Consider the following 20,504-nt stretch of genomic DNA (forward strand, 5'->3'; position numbering starts at 1 on the left):
TCGGAATAGGGAGGAGGACCAGGAAATAAGACTCGTTAAGACCCACAGACCTCACGCTCGTCTAAAGCAAGAGGAGGTTGGATAGAAGAAAGCCAAAAAAAGATGTAGCTAAATGAAATGTCAGGATGTGTTCATATTATTTTGATCTGAGACACATCACCAAATGGATGTGCATTATAAGGATTTTTTCCTGCACAAAACTAGAAAGACTGCCAGAGAGAACTGAATCCAAGGTTTCCTAGTACTTCGAACATAAATATACTTACGTTTTAAAAAGGGAGTAACTGAAACAAAATGAACAAATAACTACAGGTTTCCCTGTTATCAGAAAGTAGAGCGTCCCTGTGGAACCTTTCAGGAGTAATTACCTTAGGGTGCATCTTGCTAACATGCACAAAATAAGTCGAGATAAAGCAAAGATGCTCACAGATAAGTTCAAAGCGATAAGGCCAGATGCTGAGGGTGGTTTCTGGGGAAGGAGCTTGGCGGGGCCCCTCCCACTGCTCGGGGTGCAGCTGTAAAACAAACGCCGAAGGATAGTTTTGATTTTCGCCTTTTTTTCCGTAATAGTGAAAATCCTCTCTGGATTTCTTTCGGTTAGTGAAAACAGGCCTTTTGTGAAAGCAAAGTGGGGTAAAGCGGACTTTAGAAAAGCGGGGATACCTGTCATAGCAAAGGGGGTGCTCCCATAAAGTGAAACTGGGGGCGTGGTAAGCCTCTGATGGTAGCTCCTGGGAAATGCTGATGGAAATCAAACCCCACAGGGTACGGATGGGGAAACCGGTCCATGGGCCAGGTGACTGAGGACCACACCCCAGGCTGGCTGTCGAGCAGGGGCAGCGCCAGGATTCCTGGTGCCCGGCTCTGCCCTGTCAGCTCTCTGGGTCTCAGTGTTGTCACCTGGTAAATGACAGTGGCCGTGCCTGTCTCACGGGACTGTTATGGGACGTGTGGCGGCACCCCTAAATTCTGACTGCAGAAGCAGCGCTGCAGGCTGATTGTACTCCCCCTCCCGTCAGGAGAGGAGTCTGCTGTATTTGCGTCTTATCCAGGTTTGCAGGTGACTGTCTGGGCCTCCTGCTGACTACGGCTGTGATTACAGCAAGAAGATGTGACCCCTGGCCTCTCGGCGTCCATGTCCTCACAGACCACACTGTGTCAAGATTCAGTTGCCCTCGGCGAGCTGGACGGGGTACCACCCTGGCTCTAATGAAGACGGGTCGGCTTGTGTGGCCTCCCACACAGTGCCACCACCGCCTTCAAAGCCCTTCACGGAACATAAGGACAAAGCTGCTCCTGGGGCTGCCCTCTGTGAGGTGAGCAGCCCAAGGCCCCACACAGAAGATGGCCTGTTCCTGGCAGTGTTTATAAAGGCTTGTCACATCCCCCACCCCCGTGGTCCTGGCCAGAGCCCCTGACGGGCGGTCCCTGAGTCTTTGTTAAACTCGAGCTCAGATAGACATAGAAACACGAGAGAAGCCAAATCATATGTTTAAACAGTTAAGAGGAAGCCAGACTCAGCAAGGGACTACAGCCCTGGATTTAGCCCGGGTGAATTTTCCTTCTCTGGGATTTCCTGTCCCTTTTCTGGATGTTTCTATCTATCAAATGTTCCCTGGCAGTTGGTTTAAAGCCATCGACTCTGCAGTGAAAGAAATCCTTACAGTCCTTAGGCTTAGCTGCTAACATATCAACGGCTGCCGTGTGGTGTGGACCCAAAGCCAGGCTTATGTGACACCAGGCCCAGCCTCTGTGCATCTGCCCGTCGTGGGGAGAGAGCCCAAATCTGAACAGTGGGCTCGGAGAACCCACGACCAGAGAGGCCAGCACGTCACCCCAACAACGGCCCGGGGGGCAGGGCCAATAAGATTGGGGGGTGGTGGTGGGGAGAGGTAGGTCCTTAAGGAATGTAAAGTAAGTGAACCCAAAAGTCAGCCTCCTGCAACGTCCTTAGGCTGCAGTTAAAATTTAACAATTTTTTTATGTAAATCATCTGGTACGCTGAACTGCATGGGGTGGGTGGGGGGCAGGGGGAGCGGAACAATGGGCTGGGATTAGATAATTTACTTAGTGCTAAAATTCCAGGAAGTTTGTGTTGATCTGGGCCTGGATCTTGTTACTTTTTAGCTCAAATCTAAATCTTTATCTTCCTAGTATAGTTGGGAGGACTTTTTTTTTTTTTTTTTTTACTTAGTCATTTTTACAGTTGTCATTTTTACCCTCTTTCATCAAATAGAACTGGTTAGATTAGTAGCTCTTAGCACAGAGATGAAAATATTGGTCGAGCCCAAAGGGCCCTGTTTTGTTTATCCTAATGGAGCGGGCTTTGATCTAAACAGATTTCCTGGGGTCTGGAGGCTATGACCTAATTCCTGTCTTATCCGTCTCCACTTTCTGTGAATCTCAGATTGGCTTCACAGTGGAGCCCTTTGAAATTCGCTTTCCATTTTTTCCCACTTTGTTACCCCCCCTGACATTGGTTTCGTTTGGGGTAGAGTGTGTGATGCCTAGTAAAGGCTCCGGATGCTTTATTTTTCTAGCAGGACTGCGAAATTTTAACAAAGTGAGAGTTTTTTTTTTTTTTTTTTTTTTTTTTTTAAATTTGTAAGAGTTTATTTGAGCAAAAACAACAATAAGCAAATAATCCACCGCTGAAAATTTATGTCAACTGCAAATCATTTAGGATTTTCTGTATGAACACGTTTTTTTTTTTTTCCTAATTAATTAAAAAAAAAAAAAATTGTCCCCACACCCCCATAAAAGTCGGTTGACTAAACTTAGCTTATGAGGATGAGATGTGGAAACTCAAAGTTAGCTTCAGGCATCTCCAAGTGATCTGTGGGGACCGTCCCCTCCCTTACTCTACCCCCCATGCCCACCTGGCCACTGGTGTGAGGGGTCTCAGGCGACTTGGGTCTATCATTGGTCTCTTTCCTTTTTGCTTCCTTTGGTCCCTGTCAATCACCAAACTGCTCTTTCCAGTATATATGTTCCAGAAAGAAGGAAGCCCGTTGGGGGGCGGGGGGAAGGAGCAGGGGGTGGGGAGCAGTCAAGATGGAGGGAAAAAAGAAAAACCACAAAAAATATAGAGAAGAAAGACACAGGAAGAGGAAAAATGAGAAGAAGGTGAGAGTGATCGTGAGACAGAAACAGAGGAAAAAGCATAGTTATTTAAAAAAACACAGAAAACCAGACAAGTCGCAGACGTTTGTAAATTTTGTGTGACGGACACGAGGGTGTTTGTTACTGTACTTTTCTGTATTTTTACAACAATTCGTATTTTTTTAAAAAGAAACTGGGGAAAATGTCACCGAAGTGAATATTTTTAGTTCAAAAATTTTGTAAACTTAGCTGTCATCATTCCAGGCAGCCACAACCCAGGAAATTCAGTCCTTGGTGGTTCCAGAACTACTTCCGTGCACCTTAAATTTCTGAAGAGGAAAAGAAAGATGGACAAGTGAGGAGGGGCTTGGCAGGAGGGCTTGGGGAAGGGGATGGAGTGATCATCATCTCCTGAAAAATACACCTTGGTGCTTTGTAAATATAAACCCATTTCTCTTCTGCGGGGCTGAGCCCCAAAGGCTGAGCGAGTGTCTTTGTCACACGGTGGGAGGAAGCAGGGCCGAGGGCAATTTCTTGCTTTGGAAATGCATGGAATGGGGACTGGGCAGGTGATGATCAATAGATTAGAAGGAATCACCAGTAGCTGGCTGGGCCGGGACAAAAGCCGAGAGCGAGGGCGAGGGCGAGGGGAGGGACAGACAGAGACCAGGACGCTCTGACCTTTTCCTAAGCGCTTCGGACGCCTCGGAGAGTCTGTCTAAATGCAAAGCTGCTCCGGCTGCCCTTAGCTCAGAAAACGCTAGCAGAGAGGAGGCTGGTGGTTAGAGGGAGAAGAAAAAAATCGCCGGTCCCCCGCCCCAGACCGCCCGCCTCGCGGAAACGGACGCGCTGCCTGGGGTGGCGCAGGGCCACAACCCAGGGCCCGCCGGCCTGTGGGAGCCCGAGGGGTGGGGACCTCGTGGCTGCGACAGGAGGCGAGGGGCGGGAGAGCGGGGTCCAGCTGCTGACCCCGTGCTCCGGGCGGGCCAGCTGGGCCCTTGGAGAGGCAGGCGCGGCGCAGGGCGCACGGTGCCGGCCTGCCCCTCGCGGTGTCCAGCATCCTTCGGATCCCCCCAGTGGTCCCCCAGCCTCGGCCCCGGGGCGCAGGGGCCGCTTCCGGGACGAGCAGCCAGACCCTGCGACCACGTGGGCCCGGGCACCCAGTCCACGTCGCGCCCAGCCACGGGAAGGGGGTGGACGCCTCCTTCGCGATGAAAACTCCCCCCTTGGGCCTCGTAGAACAAGAGCTTCTGGCCAGGATTCCGGCCTCCTCTCCTGCTCCGCACTCTCCAGCAACCCGGGCCGCGGCCGCTGGGGAGGCGCCATCGCCATCGAACCACGCAGCCTGCACTTGCTGCAGCCGCGACGTGCCGAGGACCGCACGCGGCGCCCCTCCACCATGCGCGCCCCCGCCTGGGGGGAGCCTGGGGGTGGGGGTCAGCGCCCACCTTCTGGAAGGCTGAGCCTGGGCCCCCAGGCAGCACCAATGCTTTCTGGGCCCTCTCGGAGCGCAGACCCCCCACAGCCTGGGAGGCGCACCCTGAGTGGCCTGCGCCCCTTGGAAACTTCTACTGGAAGGTGGCTTGACGCTCCTCCCTTACCTGGGCGCAGGCGGGCTGCCGGTGGGTCCCAGCCTCGCCGAAAGAAGTTCAACGCCCCCTCTAGACACCAACTGCCACCCTGTCCGCTTGCTCACCCCAGATAGTTCTCAGGAGGAAAACACATTTCCCCAGAAGGAAAAGGAGAGAGGAAGAATGTGCATTTTGAGGATGAACTATTCACGTCGATTCTACAGATCTGTCGTGATGGACTTTTCCTTTCGAAAACGCACGTGTTTCAGTGCCTAAAAGACTAATTAAATAAAGCACAGGTTGACCTCCCTGGATTGAGACGGGTTTGAGTCAGACTATATGCCCCTCCACGCCCCCATCGGGGATTCTGCAGGGGGCCGCTCTCCGCCTCCTGAAACGACAACAACAAACAACAACAACAGAGCGACTGCACCTTGGGAAAGGAAACCAGAACAGCCGAAATCCAACCAAAGCGTAGATGGGCACAAACATTCTGCTTAGGGACACTTACCTGTCTGGGTGAAAGCTCCAGTAACAATTATTTCATTTCATTTTTTTCTTTTTTCTTGGGTGGGGGGGGGGGTTGGGGGATGAGCCAAATTGGTAAATAGTTACTGGGAAAATATCTAGATCCTCCGAATAAAAAAAAAAAAGAAAAACCACAGGCCCATGCAAATCTGTTTCTGCTATGCCTTTTACAATTCCTTATTTCGAGGGAGAGACACACACTCACATACACAATTTACTGGTGCCTGGGGAAACGTTAAAACACATTTCAGAGCCTAGCTAAATAGAAATGCACTCTAAAAACACAGACACAGTATTTGGTTTTATCTGTTGCAAAAAAAAATGTATTTGATTACTTGAGTAAAATTACAGTATCTCTGTTGTTAGTAAGTATTAAATGTTAAAGAAATTGGACCCCCCTTCCTTTCGACTTTCCAAGAAAGTGCATGTAACAGTCCAATTTTTTTTCTTCCATACCTAATACAAAATAAACAAACACTATACCTGCTCTCTTGATCAAGAAGCATTTGCTCTTGTAAGGAACATATGTACATTCTAATGAAAGTGATATTTCTTACTGTATATACAGAGAATCTACATTTTCTCCACTGAAGTTTGTTCAAGATGCTATACTTAGCAGCATTGTGAAATTCCAGCACAGGTCTTCTATCGTGAATATACCTACAAGGCAAAATGTTACGTCTCAGTTTCAACTACCAAAACAACACTTGTATTTTCTCTAGAGAATTCCGCGTGCTTATTACTGTACAGAAACCTATGAACATTGAGGACGACTCAAGTAAAAAGCACGATACAAATAGCAGTTCAAAACGGAAATGGTCAAATCTACCAAAAAAAGAAAAAAAAAAAAAAGGCAGATTGAATTTTAGAATCAAAATCAAAAACAAAAAAACAAAAACAAACCCCAAAAAACAAAAACCGACCCTTTCAAGGAACCACACTGTTCAGTCTGTACTTCTAGTCCCTTCCTTAATTCTGTTTTGAAACATTAGACAATGTGTTTGCTGATAAAATTTTCCAGCAGGATCAAAGTGTACATTTATATACAGACTTTATTAGAGATCTAATGCATCACGGAGGCATTGCATCAACACCAGATTCATATTAAACTGGATATAGAAAATAAGTTAATGCCAGATTAAGACCGCCTAGCAGGGCAACTTGCAATTGCCATAAATGTTACAGCAAGTTTACAGCACTCTAGTCAATTAGTATTTAGTCCAAAATACAGAAGACCAAAGTTAAACGCTTGCCTTCTGTTTGCAAAGCAAGGTTATATCACTAATAAATAAGCTTTCTTAGAACTCTAGAAGTTGAACAAGGTACAAAAGAATGTCTTCAGAAGGTGGCAGTTCAGAGAGATGGGGGCGGGGCGGGGAGGGGGGTGGCGAGGAGGAGGAGGCGACTGTGGGGCTCGCTCCGGACAGGAGTCCTCCTTCTCCGGCCCGAGTCGCTCTAACTGGTGACGATCTCTTTGCTGTCCTCCACGAAGCGGGTGAAGCGGAAGCCGGCCCCGCTCTCGCTGCCTGCCATCTTCTCCAGGCCGGCCAGGGGCGCCCCGGGCTCCGCGTTCTGGAGCTTCTCCAGGTTCCCCGTCAGCCCGCTCAGGGGCGAGCTGCTCCCGCTGCCCAGGCTCCCGGGCATGGGGGGGAGGCCGCCGTTCTGGATGACGGAGATCTCGTTGGCCTTCATGGCCAGCCCGTTGGACAGGGCCGCCGCGTACTGGTTCCAGAAGCCGGAAGGGTCCCCGCTTCCTGACCTTGCCGCCAGATCCTTCTGGAACATTTCCGGGAACTTGACGGGATTGCCTCCTAGAAACGTCATGGGGCCGTCCACAGAGAGCCGCCGGCCGCGCCGGGCGGGGGTGCTGTTCCACATGTGGGTGCCCATGTGTACCTGGGGGGACACGGAGGGGGGAGGGGAGAGAGGAAAGGAGAGGCTTAGTGGCTGAATCTGTCTCACTCACGTCCCAACCACAGTCGGCAAAGCAAGTGGCCTCACTGTCTGTCCTGATCACGTGCCAGACAGTGGAAAAGGTAAAGGGGACCCCCACGCCCCGCGCCCAGTAGTAACCTGTTGGCTCTCTGCAGTCCCGGGCGGCCGCCCGTCTGCCTGGGCCACCGCCCCTTACTTAGTCTTTTTATTACCCGCATTTAGCTTCGAATGGCCTCCGGCGAGCCAGTCAGTCGCAGCTAGCTCCTCTCAGGGTTAGAATCGTTACGTCCACTCTCATCGCAGTGGTAAATATTGTATCTGACACCCTCTCCCCTATCCATGTCCTTTTGAGATGGGAAGACAGAACCCCTCACCGACTGCCCACTGGAGGACAGGCGCATGGAGGCGAATGCCAGAGAGTAATTATTCATCTCGCATTACTGGCAGCGATCTCTAGAGAAATGCTCTGTCAACAGAAAAATGTACACAGGACGAGAGCCCAACTGTTGCTGTAGAACTTAAGCATATTTGCTTAATTTCCAACACCTATCCGTAGGAAGCGTTGTCTAATCAATTATCATAATACCCATTAGCAGAGGGGTGACGTTACGGTGTTTAGAAAAACAAACCATGCTGGACTGCGTAGCCAGCCAGGGGAGAGAGAGAGACACAGGCCGAGGCGGACGGCCATCCTTCGTGAGAGGGGCGGCTCGGCAGGCCACAGGGAGGCTTGAGGCTTTAATCAATACCCCGTGGCCAGGCCCGGCCCGGCTGTCTTCCTCGCTAGGTGATGCAATTCATTTGGTGCGCTTAGCGAGACAAGGGAGACGGGCTGCTGTTTCGCTCAGGGACCAAATGACTCAACGCGGTCTGACAGTCAGCCAGCCGCGGCCTGCCCCGGTGCCCAGCACGACCCTGACCCGCCCGGGCAGCCTCGTTCCTCCACGGTCGGCCACGTGCAGCAGGCCCCTGGCGAGGCCTTCCTCCCGGGCTGGCTGAGGGCATGCATCGCAACCCGTGACGGGCGAGGGGGCGGGGAGGGGCTGCTGGGCGGCCGGGCGAGGCGCAGGTGGGGCGAGGTACCTTAAGATTGCCTTTCGTCGTGAAGGCTCTTCCACAGATAGTGCAAGCGAAGGGTTTCTCTCCAGTGTGAGTTCTCTCGTGGATCTGCAGGGCGCTCGACGACGAGAAGGTCTTGCCACATGTGTTGCAGTAGTGCTGTTTGGGGGTTCTCCTGGGCAGCGCTGGCAGCAGGACCGGGGACGTGGCGGAGGACGACAGAGGCCCGGAAGGGACGTGACCGGCGGGGGTGTCCTTACCATCCTGAGGAGTCACATGCACAAAGCCGTTGACCTCTGTTTTGATGAGAGATGACAGGGAGGTGGCGGGAATCCCCGCCGAGTTCTGATTGGGGCCGAGGCTGGAACTGGGCTCAAAGAGCTGTGACGGGAGATCTCGCATCTGATGTGTCAACATGTGCTGCTTCAAATTACCCTTTGTGGAAAAGCCACGATTGCAAACTGTGCAAATAAACGGTCTCTCTTTGGTATGACTTCTGTAGTGAATGTCCAAGGCACTCTGACAAGCAAAGGTTTTGCCGCAAATGTCGCAAGCGGTGTTTTTAAATTTACCCCGGTCTCTGAAAGGGAAGAGGATCCCCAGAGAGTCTTCTTTGACGATCTTCTCTGTGTGACTCGATGTCAAATCTAAAGCCCCGCCGTGCACTGGGGTGGGGGACAGCCCGTTGGCGAACTCGCCCGGTACTGCTCTCGGCGGCTTCTCCTCCACGCTGGGCGACTTGTGGAATTCCTGGGTGCTGTTGGACGGGGACAGAGCCTGCATGGAAGAGGTAGACTCCGAGGCGGCCGGGCTGCCAGCACTCTGGCTCTCCACGTCGCCGCCCACCGAGGACGAGTCGTTGGTCAGGACGTCCCCCTCGACCGACCCGTTCTCCACGGACTTCAGGCTGGCCTGCAGCTGCTCTGCCAGGCCGGCGTTGATCATCTTCATCTGGTTTTCCAGAGCGGCGATGCTGGACATCTCCAGGGGCAAAGGCGAAGAAGGCAGGCTGTCCTGGGACGCGTCCGCGGACTTGGGCGTGTCCGGGATGCTGCCCTCCGGACAGTCCTCCATGTTCTCGTCGGAGAAGTTGTCTAGGTCGTCGAAGGTCTTCTCGTCGAAGGAGCCTGTGTCGGACTCCATGGACTCCGGGTAGCCGTCGGGGACGGGCGTGTTGGGGATCTGGCCCCCCATGTGCATGCGGATGTGCTGCTGCAGCACCACGGCGTTGGTGAACTTCTTCTGGCAGATGGGGCAGGAGTGCTGGACGCGGAGCGGGGGCACGGCGCGGTGCACGCTGTAATGGGTCTTGAGGTTCCCTTTCGTGGTGAAAGCCCGACCGCAGATCTTGCACTTGAAGGGCCTCTCCCCGGTGTGCGTCCGGTAGTGCATCTTCAGGGCGCTCTGACAGCTGAGGACCCGGTGGCAGATGATGCACTCGTTGGGGTCGGTGGCCTTCTTGTCAATGTTCTCCACCAGTTGCTGCAGCTTGGACGTCTCGGACGCCTGGGCCGAGTCCAAGAGCCCCCCGAAAGGGAACTTGGCCTTGAACTGCTCGGACATGAGCGGCAGCAGGGGGTTGGTGAAGGTGGCGGCGCCGGCCGGGCCGCCGTCGGCCGCGGCCGGGGAGCTCAGGGAGCTCAGGGAGCTGCTGCTCGCGGCCTGGGCCGCGCCGCTGACCGTGCTGTTCTCCTCGCTTTTGCCCCCGGAGGGGGGCGCCGTGGACCCTTCCGCTTCCTCCGGGAGCCCGCCCAGGTTTCTCGTGCCGGGCTCGGGGGCCCCGGAGTCACTTGTGACAGAGCCCGGGGGGCTGGCCGCAGAGTGGCTGATGGGGATGGGGGCTGGCTCTTCGGTCTTGATGAAGGGCGTGAGGCTCGGGAGGGTCGGGGGCAAGGGCAGGCCGACCGAAGTGGTGAGGGTGGGCAGCACGGGTTTGGTGTCCAGCCAGCTGGTGACCGGCTTTTCCGGGGGAATGGACATGCCGTAAGGGATGCCGGTGCTGGTGGGGATGCTGTCCAGGTGCTCGGGCACGGGGTAGGGGTTCATCTGGATGTGGGGGTACTTCTCTTTGTGGCGCTGGAAGTGGACTTTGAGGTTGCCCTTGGTGGAGAACCTGTTCCCGCAGACGTTGCACTTGAACGGCCTCTCGCCCGTGTGGGAACGCAGGTGGATCTGCAAGGCACTGTCGCTCCCAAAGACCTTCGCACAGAACCTGCACTTGTGTTTGAAGAACGCCTCGTCCGAAGTGCTTTTCGCTTCGAAGGCAGTGACATTTGGTGGCTTGCTTTTTCTTGGCTGGGCCAAGGCGGACAAGGAGTTTAAATCCTCTGCAGTTGTCCCGAGGTTGGGCAAAGGGCTGGGGAAAACCGAGTTAGCAGGGGCCGGCTGAGGTAGAAGTGGATTAGACGCAGGACTTAGTAAGCTGCTTATTGCGAAAGCTGGTGAGGACGATGCCGAGACCGCCGGGTTGCTGGCGTGGGAGGCACCAGCGCCTGAAGCCACTTTTTCCGAGGACGGGGTGGTGACCGCTGCCGCCAGGATGCTGACGTGGGGGGAAGAGCCGCTGTTGGGTGGAATGAGAGTGTGGCCGGGGCTGCTCTGAGGTAGCTGGACGGGGGGTAACTGTTTCACACCGCTGATGCTGGCAGATTGGCTGGCGAGGCTCTGTGCTAATCCAGCTGCTGCCGCCAGCTGCTGGGATAAATGGGAGCTTAGTGTGGACAAGGGGTTGGCAGATGTTCGTAAAGTACCTTGAGAAGGACTCGAAGATGTTGGCAAGTCTGCGTTCTGCGACGCCAACAGCAGTATTTGGTGACGAATCTGTTCGATCAGCTGCAGCTGGTGGACCTGCTGCTGCTGCAGGGCTAAGAGCTGCTCCATGAGGGCGGGCACGGCCAGCTTGCCCCCGGACGCCCCGCTGCACCTCGCTTCCTGGGAGAACTGGGCCACCGCCACCTTGGTGCTCTGGAGGTTCTCGATGATGACGTTGCTGTTGATCACGGAGAAGTTGCCCAGTGTCGTCAGGTCCCCGAGTTGAGGTAGAGACGTTGTGATGGCTGAGGTACCTGTGGAGGAGCTGCCGCTGCAGCCGGGGGGGGCACCGCCACGGCTGCCACTCGGGGCGCCGCCGCCGCCGCCTCTGTCAGCCCCCGGGGCCTCCACCTCCATGGACTCGTCTCCGTCGGGTCCGCGGTGCTCCGGAAGGTCGCGGCAGTCTGCCTGCTCTGTTTTGTTAACCGTGTCATTCATCTGTTCCTCGGGGTGAGCGGAAGGGGGGCTGGGGGACGTTTCAGGTGGGGAGACTGGACTTTCGCTGACGATTAAAACTAATTGATTTTTAGTACAGTTCTTCTTGTGGAGCAGAAGATCTGATAATTCAAAGAACTCGGCACAGCACCGGCCACAGACGTGGGCGTCCTTGTTCTTAGTGGGGCGATTTGGTTGTCCTTTCTCTGCGTCTCCTGCAAACATCGAAAGACTCAGGGTTAGGAAGGAAGCCAGGACACACGTGGTCACCTATGACTTCAAAACAAAAAAAACAAAAAAAAACGGAAAAGGAAAAAAGAAAATGAAAGCGGCTGATCAATTGTCTTCCACCCGCAAAACTCAAAACTATCGCCCTTCGAACCAGTCAACGTTACCTAAGAACATCCATAATTACGTTTTAAGGGTGTTGGAGGAATTCCTATCCGTCTGGTCTCTCAGAGAGCCATGGCCTTCAGATAATCCATCAAAATATAAAATACTATGAACTGAAGACATTGGTGCATAATGAAATTCCATAGCTAAGTATTGATTTCCAATATTTTGCACACCTTATTGTCTACTCATCCAGAGAGGGTCCAGCAGCCATTCTGAGGACTTATTAGGCTTCTGAGTTTCTGTCAACCTTATTCATTTTCAACCGATTCAAAGATATCTGTGACAGTTAGTTCTGTCACTAAACTAATTTGTAGTCATTCAGGTTCCAATCAGTTGTTGACAAGGAGGGGGGGAGGAAATGCATATCACCAAGCTGAAGACTGACAACTCGAAAATCACCTCCAGCCCCTACCTAGAACCCGAGCTAAGTCTGATCCGTGACAAACACACTTTAGTCACATCTCAGTAACAAATCCTCCAGACTGTTTCTCAAGATCCAGTTGAATACAAAAGAGACAGCAACACACACACACACCACACACACACACACGCACACACACACACGCACACACAATGAAGAGAAACACAATGACCATAATCCGTTACAAGGTCTGCCTGGCATCTATATATCACCCTGTGGCATGTTTATTTTTAAAATTAAAGAATGCAACCCTGGCTACCCCTCCACTAAACAACGAATATAAGCCACTAGGCTCCAAATAGCAACATCATGCCTCTAAATATTTCATCGAAAGTGCTCTTTATATCTATAAAACTGGCACGAGATTTACATTTCTGATTAAACATCAACTCAAAGAAGGATGTGCTGTTAAGTGGAAGTGAAGGAATAATTCTTAGTTTGGAGTTTGGAAATGCTTTGCCGGTCTCCTTGTCTGAATGCCTTTAAAAACAGTTTGCTCTTAACTGTTATCAATTGTTTAGCAGATTGTCCTGAACCTTTCATTATAAAAATCCCTTTATTTCATGTTTGTTTCCACTGGTTGCTCAGATTTCTTCTCACTAAGATCCATTTGTAAATTAAACATAAAAATCTCCAACTCCAAGCTAACGTTCTATTCGAAGACAGGATGGCGCCCCATTGTTTGCCCAGCATGGGGAACACCAACTTCTGTTGTACAAATGGTGTGTGGTCATCTCCGAAGGCTGTGAAAAAAAAAAAACTGTTTAATTCAAGGATTACCTCCCTGCATGCTTTTCTGCAGAACTGAGTCAGATAATAGTTAGTTTCCATGACTTCCAAATTGAATCTCCCAGAAAAGTTGCAGGGGGGAAAAAAAAAAAAAGAAAAAAAAGAAAAAAAAGAAAAAGAAAACCTAATTGCAAATATGAATAAATACAAAATCAAATGCTGCTTTTTCGGTAAACTTGAGTCAACTCAAAAGAGACAGCCGTTGGCCTTTTTGTAGTGAACATCAAAAACAAAACAACAAAACAAAACAAAACAACATACAAAAAACAAAAAAACAAAAAAACAACACCCCTTGAGTTTGTTTTGCATTCCAGAAAATATAATTAATACCTAAATGCTAACTTCTAAAAATTCCTCAACTCTATTTGCCTTGAGTGATGTCGAAGTTGATTAAACCCTGGTCAAGTATGCCAAACGTATGCGTGCTTTATTCACTGGGAGTGTTATTTGAGCAGCTAAGTTATACTTAACAAGGGAGCTTTCCTAATACTCATCTTTTAATCTCCACCAGGGTATGGTGCAAAATGCATTAACAGTACCAAACACATCTCAGTCGCAGCAGAAAATACCAATAAGGATTCTGTTTTAATTTAATGTTTAATCATCCTAATTGGTAACCGGATTCCTATGTACATTCGAGGTGCTGTTTTAAGCAATTTCTGTCTCTCTCTCTGCCTTAAAATAATATAAACAAAATATTAAACGAAATTCGCTAAAGTTATGTTGCTTAACTTGGGACAAAAATAATGTGACAAAAATTCCGTTTAAAGCTTCTTATTTTGACAACCAATTTTAAATGATGCATCCATTTCAGATGCTTATTTTAAACTAGGAAATGCAATTCCTAATATATTCAACAGAAATGTTATTTCTTTCTCTTTGCACATTTCCATATGTAATGGTTATGTTTCCATCTACTTTTACAGCCAATTATGAAGGAACAAAAGCTATTCTGTTTGTTCACACATTTTCAACAAAATGCATTAAAACTATTATGTCAGCATGTTCTATTAAGCTCTGCATTCAGTGGAAAATACTTTTCAACCAGCTCACATTTATCAAAACATAAAGCCACTTTAAAACACAGTTTTGCTTGGTCAGCTGGGCTTAGACAAATAATGACAGATTCAGAACTAAATAACTAGCAAGGGAAATCAGAAAACTGACTTCATCAATTGTACACATTACAATGTAGTTGCTTCAAATATTTAGCACATCTGTGCTCACGATTAAAGGGCATTTTAATTCTTTGTAACTTGCAAACATCTGATATTCTCATAATATATAGAGAAAATAAAAAGAAGGTTACTTTCCAGGGTTTAGCCGATTATTACCTTCCTGTACTCAAATTCTACATTTGTGCTGCTTCAAGACTCACTTGAGAATTTTCAAGTTTTTCAACCTGAACCTTTTTATATTTAGGATTGTGCTAACTGGACAGAAAATATAGATGCTTAAAAATAAATGCCTGCTTGCTTCTAAGAAAGAGACCGTGTTAAAAACGCTGCCCATATTTTAGCTCAGATTTTCACAGCATTTTATAATAAGCTGACATTTGATCTCACTGTAGAGTCGACTAATTTAATTTCCTGATGTTTATGAACATACCCCCCTCCAAAAAAATTCCTGGTATCTATTTTGATTTATCTCAAAAGCAGGTGTCGCTACACTGTAATAGTTCTTAACTTTAATTCTATCTGCATTCTGAACAGAATTCCAATGAAACAGCTTTGGAAAAAAAACAAAACAAAACATGAGCACTAGTTTGAATCTTTAACTACTAAAGGGAATATGTTAAGGAGTAATAAGACACGCACTCACGCAAACTAAGATGTTCTAATTCATTTTTCCAACGGCTACCTTGTATTTTTCCGAATAAACTGTTACATAGGATTGCAACTGGTGACCCCATTATAGTAAATACAGTTGCCTCGTTCCCTGTACTATGGTGAAAATAACATCCCGGTTCCTTTTCGGTGGATTTTGCATACAAATTAATTTTGTGATCTGGGTCAGATAGGAAGATTTAAGAAGCAGTGGTTTTCTAAGTATGTACACACAAAAAGACATTTGGAATTTTCTGGGGGTTTGGGGGGAGGGAAATGGGGGGGGAGGTGGTCTTACAGCTCCATCCCATTTATACGAAAATCCCCAAAGTCTCGGTTCTTTTTGTACTATTTAGGTACTTGATGCCCAGTTCAAATCGGTCAGTTTTTCATCATCTGAACCAAACATTGCAGAATAGGAGGCAGAAAATTGAAGTGTTCCAGGATATCTGTCTACTGAGAAAACAAAAATAAAACTATGCCCCACACAGCCAGCCAGGGGGAAAAAAAAAAAAAACCAAAAAAAAAAAAACATAAACAAAAAAAAAAAAAAAAAAAAACCCCAAAGCAAAACAAAACACTACTACTGCATTTAGTTTTCTGTTTTGGAGGTTCTCAGGGAGAGCCTTCACTTACCTGCCCTTGCCTAAGATCACATTAACATTTTTAATAGAACCTCTTGTGATGGTGGTTTTGGAGCCTGTAATTTTCGCAGGCTGTTCCTTTTCGTGGGCCAATTTAGAAAGGCTATCACAAACATTTTTGATTGATCGGTCTTTTATCTTTTATCTTTTTTTTTTTTTTTTTTTGCACAGACCTGGGAAAAGCCTGAACCTGACTGCCCAGCTTCAGATTCCAGAGAAATTTTAAACACTGCAACATATGCTGTGCATATTTTCTGTAATGTCTTAAGTTTCCTCTATGTAATGTGCAACCGATGACAAATGTACTGGCACCTTCGAGTTTTCTCAGTGTTCTGACCCAGATCTGGGGATTCTCGATGCGAGAATACACGTGAAATCTTTGAAAAAATAACCACACGGATAAGACGCTCCTTTTAAAGTACTGATACGAGCCCACCGAAGGTACGTGAGAAATGAAAGGGGGAACTGTCTTCCCCTTGGATAAATCAAACTGAACACTAGATGGGGTCCCAGTTGCAAGGGTTTGTTCAAAAACTTCTTTGTGGCTTTCCTATTCCAGTGACGCGTAAAAGAGAGACTCCTTAAGGCGAGATCTAAACTTCGACTACATAAACATTGGCAAAGGCACAAGAAACTAAATCCCTGTTGTTTGAGGGTAAAACTGAGCTATGGGAACTACCTGTCAATCTTCCCCTTTGGGGGTCTGGCATCTGAGGGTGACAGGGGAATAAGGTTAGGAAAAGAAGCCAAGCTGATAAGGTGAAACTAAAATAAACTACTAACTTCCTGCTAAGTGACTAGCAAGACTCAATTTGGGGGTCACTGGGAAGATACTGAAGGACATATTATGATCTGGACCTTGTCACCTTTGCATGGGAGGGGGCTAGCAAAGGTTAAAACAGCCCGACACATCTAAGTTTTCTAAAGCCTGGCACACAGACTTTTTTCTTTTGCGGGGGAGGGGTGGCGGTTCTTAGGATAAATTACCGTCTCCTTCGCTGAACTGCTAAATTACTTCGGTTTGGATAATCTAAGAATATTCTGGAAGACATGGCTAGCTGCACCAGGATGTGTCTTAGAAAAACCGAATTCAGACTGCAGGAGAAATTTGGTTCTGGTTACTATATAGAGCTTGGCTTTTAACAATTTCAAAAAAAAAAACTTAGAAAACTAACTAGTCTACCAATTTCTTCCCCAGATTCCCAGTGAGATTTCCACATTAAAAAATGTAGGTTTCTGCCTTCGAAAGGGCTCTTGGTACAGAAAACTTGCTACCTGCAAACACAAGAAAGAAATGAAACAAAGTCCCCTAAGAATTACCTATAAATTGGCACTTGTGCCCATAAACTATAGGAGAAAGCTGACGTAAAATACACCACAAACATTCAGTATCACAAATTCACTGTCACATACTCTCCCACGTCCAAATATACTTTGCTTGTTTGTGTGTTTGGTTTTTTTTTTTTTTTTAATGTTTTAGGACGTATGTAGAGCCAGAAGCAACCCCCCAGTTTGTATTTTCTCATTCAGAATCTTTCATTATGCCACAAACTTAAAATAGGCCCGATTAAACATAAATTCTTTCCAACTGCCTTATCTTGCAGGTGTCGGTTTTTCATATTAAAAAAAAAAAAAAAAAAGCAGTTCATTTTAGTTCTCTCTAACCTCTTGGGCCCAGAAACCGATGTGTTGCCATTAAGCTGCTCACGATGAGTAAATTATTTTGGTAAATAATAGAATTTCATTATTAATGTAAATAAGAGGAATTTTGATGATACTTTGCATGACAGTGAGTGTTTTATCTGCAGTTCATGATGTTTTTATCTTTCTTCCAATATTATTTTTTTCTCGGAAAAAAAAATGAGCACCAAAATACTTTCTTAATAAATGAATGGAGTCTGAATGTGCCATCCATGCTGTTACCCGAGGAAAAAAAAACCAACACACACACACACACACACACACACACACACACCCCTGAAATCCAAATTTCAAGCAAAGAATCCACATACAAAATCATTAGGCTCTAAAATTCTCTTTCCTCAGAATTCTTTTTCTCCGTAAATACTTTTTCCAACGGCGGTCATCTTTCTACAAGTAATTCAAGACTTGTTGAATATCATTTGAGAGAGAAGTCATATTCGCCATAATCTTGGTTTCATAAGAAATAGAAAAATCCCCAGATTTATTTTAGGTTGTTTCTGGTATTACAGCTTCTCTGAAGTAGAATGAAAACGTGAACATTGTAAGATCCACCCAGCAATCTTCTTTCCCCTAACTTGCTCCCACGAAGTTCTCGGTGTGGCTGTTGAGCATGGCTGGGGTTGTCCTTGTGCACACACACACACACACTCAAACACACACATGCATGGCACCCAGCACAGCAGCCTCGGTTGCCTACAGCCTGGGGGGTCGTGTTTTCAGGGTTTGCTGTAACTGGGATCCACAAACTTTTCTAGGTTCTACCCTAGACGTTATAAAATCTGAAACGCTAGCACGTGAGAGCATCAAGCAGATCTGATTTGGTAGGTCCCATATTGCATTTACCGCATTTTAAGAACATTTCAAGATTTTAAGAAAAAGGAATCGCGTTGCTTAAGGTCTGTCTTCTGAAATTTAACCACCTTGTATCTACGTAAAATAAATAAATAAATAAATAAAAAACAAAACCCCCAAACAAAACAAAACAAAAACCCAACAACTTCTTGAAGCCTGCGTCGTGTGGAGAGCACCGAGGTGGCTAAATCCAGTGCAGAAAAGGCACTGACTTTTTGAAGGTAACTTTGAGACGTGTCACCAGTGCCGGGTCCCACTTATCTCACAGTTCTACCCAAATAAGAAGAGCTGCAGTGGGCAAGGCCCTCCTGTAAGTCAGACCTTGAGGAGGATTAGTTGTGTACTAATATTATTACAACACACTAAATCCTGTAACCCTATTACAGAATCTACCCTCTAGGCAGCTTCTCCCAAACTTATTGTTCAACCATGTAAAAAAACGGTCATAACCTAAAACCATTACTACCGAGGAGAAAGAGGGGGTGGGGGGAGGTGGGAAAGGGGCCGGGAGGGGAGTGTTTCCTACCGCGCCCCTGGCAGTTTACTGCTTCTTAGGACAATGAACCAGCCTTTGGGAATAAAAAAGGAAGAAAAAAGAAAGGAAGAAAGTAAAAGAAAGAAAGAAAGAAAAAAAAAAAAAAGAAAGGAAACTTGATTCACTTAATTAACTTACCTCAAAGCTTGAATCAACTAGAAAAAAAACAAGTCTAATAAATAATAATGGTAAGAGGTGGTGAACCCCTTTTATGCTATGGCTTTATGAGAAGCCTGAACTATTAAAAATTCAGGATTTAGAAAGCGACAGGAGAAAGGCAAAGATCAGGCAAGCATCGTTTCTCCGCGAAGCCTGAGTCTTCTTTCTTTTTTGGGGAAAATTTATAAAACCGGTACAGATTTACCAAAACTTCTAAAAAAAAAAAAAAAGACTAAAAAAACTCTTTCTTCTCCAGTTTGTTTGGCGTTTCCTATATTCATTAACTTTAACAGTATCACGGTGCGGAAAGGTCTCACCAGAAACTTTAGGAAAGATGGGTGTGGGGGGCGAGGACACAAGAAACCAGCTGAGAAAACCCGGAAAAATATTCGCAGCTGCTGCAGCGGCCTGGGGTCATTTCGCCTCGATTTCCCTCGCGTGCCCGGCTTCGCCTGGGGTGGAAAGCGGGGGTCGGGGGCTCTTTTCAGCGGACTGAGAAATCGCAGAGACTCTGGGGTAAGGCTTGTTGCTTGACAAAGTACTGGGGTGGGGGACAAATACCGTAAACAATTTTTTCGATCGGTCTCAGTGCTTTCCAGTTTCTTACAGGTCCCCCCCCACCCCATGCCAGGGGCTCCCTTCTCGACTGCCAGGCGGGGTGAAGGAGCGGGGTCCCCCGGCTTCTCCGCGCCGGTCGCTGTGCCCCGGCCTCTGCTGGAAAGCAGGCCTCTGGGGAAGGACCGGAGCGCGGGGCCCGCGCGGCCGCAGAGTTCAGTGGACAGAGGTGGCGATCTCAGGGCCGCTGCTGAGCCCAGTAGGGGTCCAGAGCTCCCTCCTTGGTACCCCAAAATGCTGCCCGGGACTGGAACATCCCGAGAGACACCCGGAGCCGCGGAGGCCGCGCCGGGGCCAGCCCCTCGTCCTCACGGTGCCCGCGGCAGCCCAAACCCGGCGCCGCTCCATCGCCTGCGGCGCGGGGCCTGGGAGCTCGGAGCCGAGCCCCTAAAGCGAAACACATTCGGAGACAAGGAGGCATTCGAGGTGTCCTCCGTCCGCACCCCGAATCCCCTGCCCGATCTCGCCCACTCTCGGCCTTAACTGCCTCACACAAACTTTGTTGTGGACTTGTTCCTTCCCTCCGGGACCCCGCAGTGGTCGCCTGCCTCGGTTTCAGGGGGACCGTCCTCTGGCTGGAGAGCCCCCGGCCCTGGAAACCGACCACGGCGACTCCTGGGGCTGCGGGGCACCACGACCCTCGGCGGGCGCCCGCCGAACGGAAAGATTTCTTGGGGCCGGGGTACCATGTGCTGGGAGGAAAGATGCGGGGAGAGACGTGGGCAGCCGGACCTGACGCTGCGCCCCATCCGCCTGCACTGGCTCGAGAGCGACCGGCCGCCGAGGTCCCTCCCGACCCCGCCGCGACCCCGGCGAGTGAGGCGCGGGCGCCCCGACACCGGTTCCCATCTTCTTGTAGCTCTGGACCCCCAAAGGCACCCCACGCGGGCGGCGCCGGCCCAGGTGGAGCGTGAGGGGGGGCGCGGGGCGCTACCTCCCCACGCCCCGAGTGCAGCACGGAGCACGCAGCCAACTTCCTCCGCGCCCCCGGAGTGAGGCACGGGCGCCCCGACACCGGTTCCCATCTTCTTGTAGCTCTGGACCCCCAAAGGCACCCCACGCGGGCGGCGCCGGCCCAGGTGGAGCGTGAGGGGGGGCGCGGGGCGCTACCTCCCCACGCGC

General features: G+C 49.1%; 1 protein-coding gene across 1 annotated transcript; it reads right to left on the reverse strand.

Moving 5' to 3' along the window:
• Positions 1–5,501: 5,501 nt before the first annotated feature.
• On the reverse strand, positions 5,502–13,099 carry SALL1 (spalt like transcription factor 1). The gene is made up of 2 exons (XM_006908751.3): positions 8,220–13,099; positions 5,502–7,097 (listed from the first exon to the last, which is right to left on the reverse strand). The coding sequence occupies exons 1-2, from the start codon at positions 11,664–11,666 to the stop codon at positions 6,657–6,659; spliced, it is 3,888 nt and encodes a 1,295-aa protein (XP_006908813.2). The 5' UTR covers positions 11,667–13,099; the 3' UTR covers positions 5,502–6,656.
• Positions 13,100–20,504: the final 7,405 nt, after the last annotated feature.

The sequence above is a fragment of the Pteropus alecto genome, unplaced genomic scaffold (genome assembly GCF_000325575.1).
Source record: "Pteropus alecto unplaced genomic scaffold, ASM32557v1 scaffold123, whole genome shotgun sequence".
In the NCBI taxonomy this organism is placed as follows: domain Eukaryota; kingdom Metazoa; phylum Chordata; class Mammalia; order Chiroptera; family Pteropodidae; genus Pteropus; species Pteropus alecto.

Coding starts and splice junctions, on each gene's coding strand:
- SALL1 (XM_006908751.3), bottom strand. CDS start 11,666: ATGTTTGCAGGAGACGCAGAGAAAGGACAACCAAATCGCCCCACTAAG. Junction 7,098..8,219: donor CGACGAAAGGCAATCTTAAG/GTACCTCGCCCC, acceptor GTGTCCCCCCAG/GTACACATGGGCACCCACAT.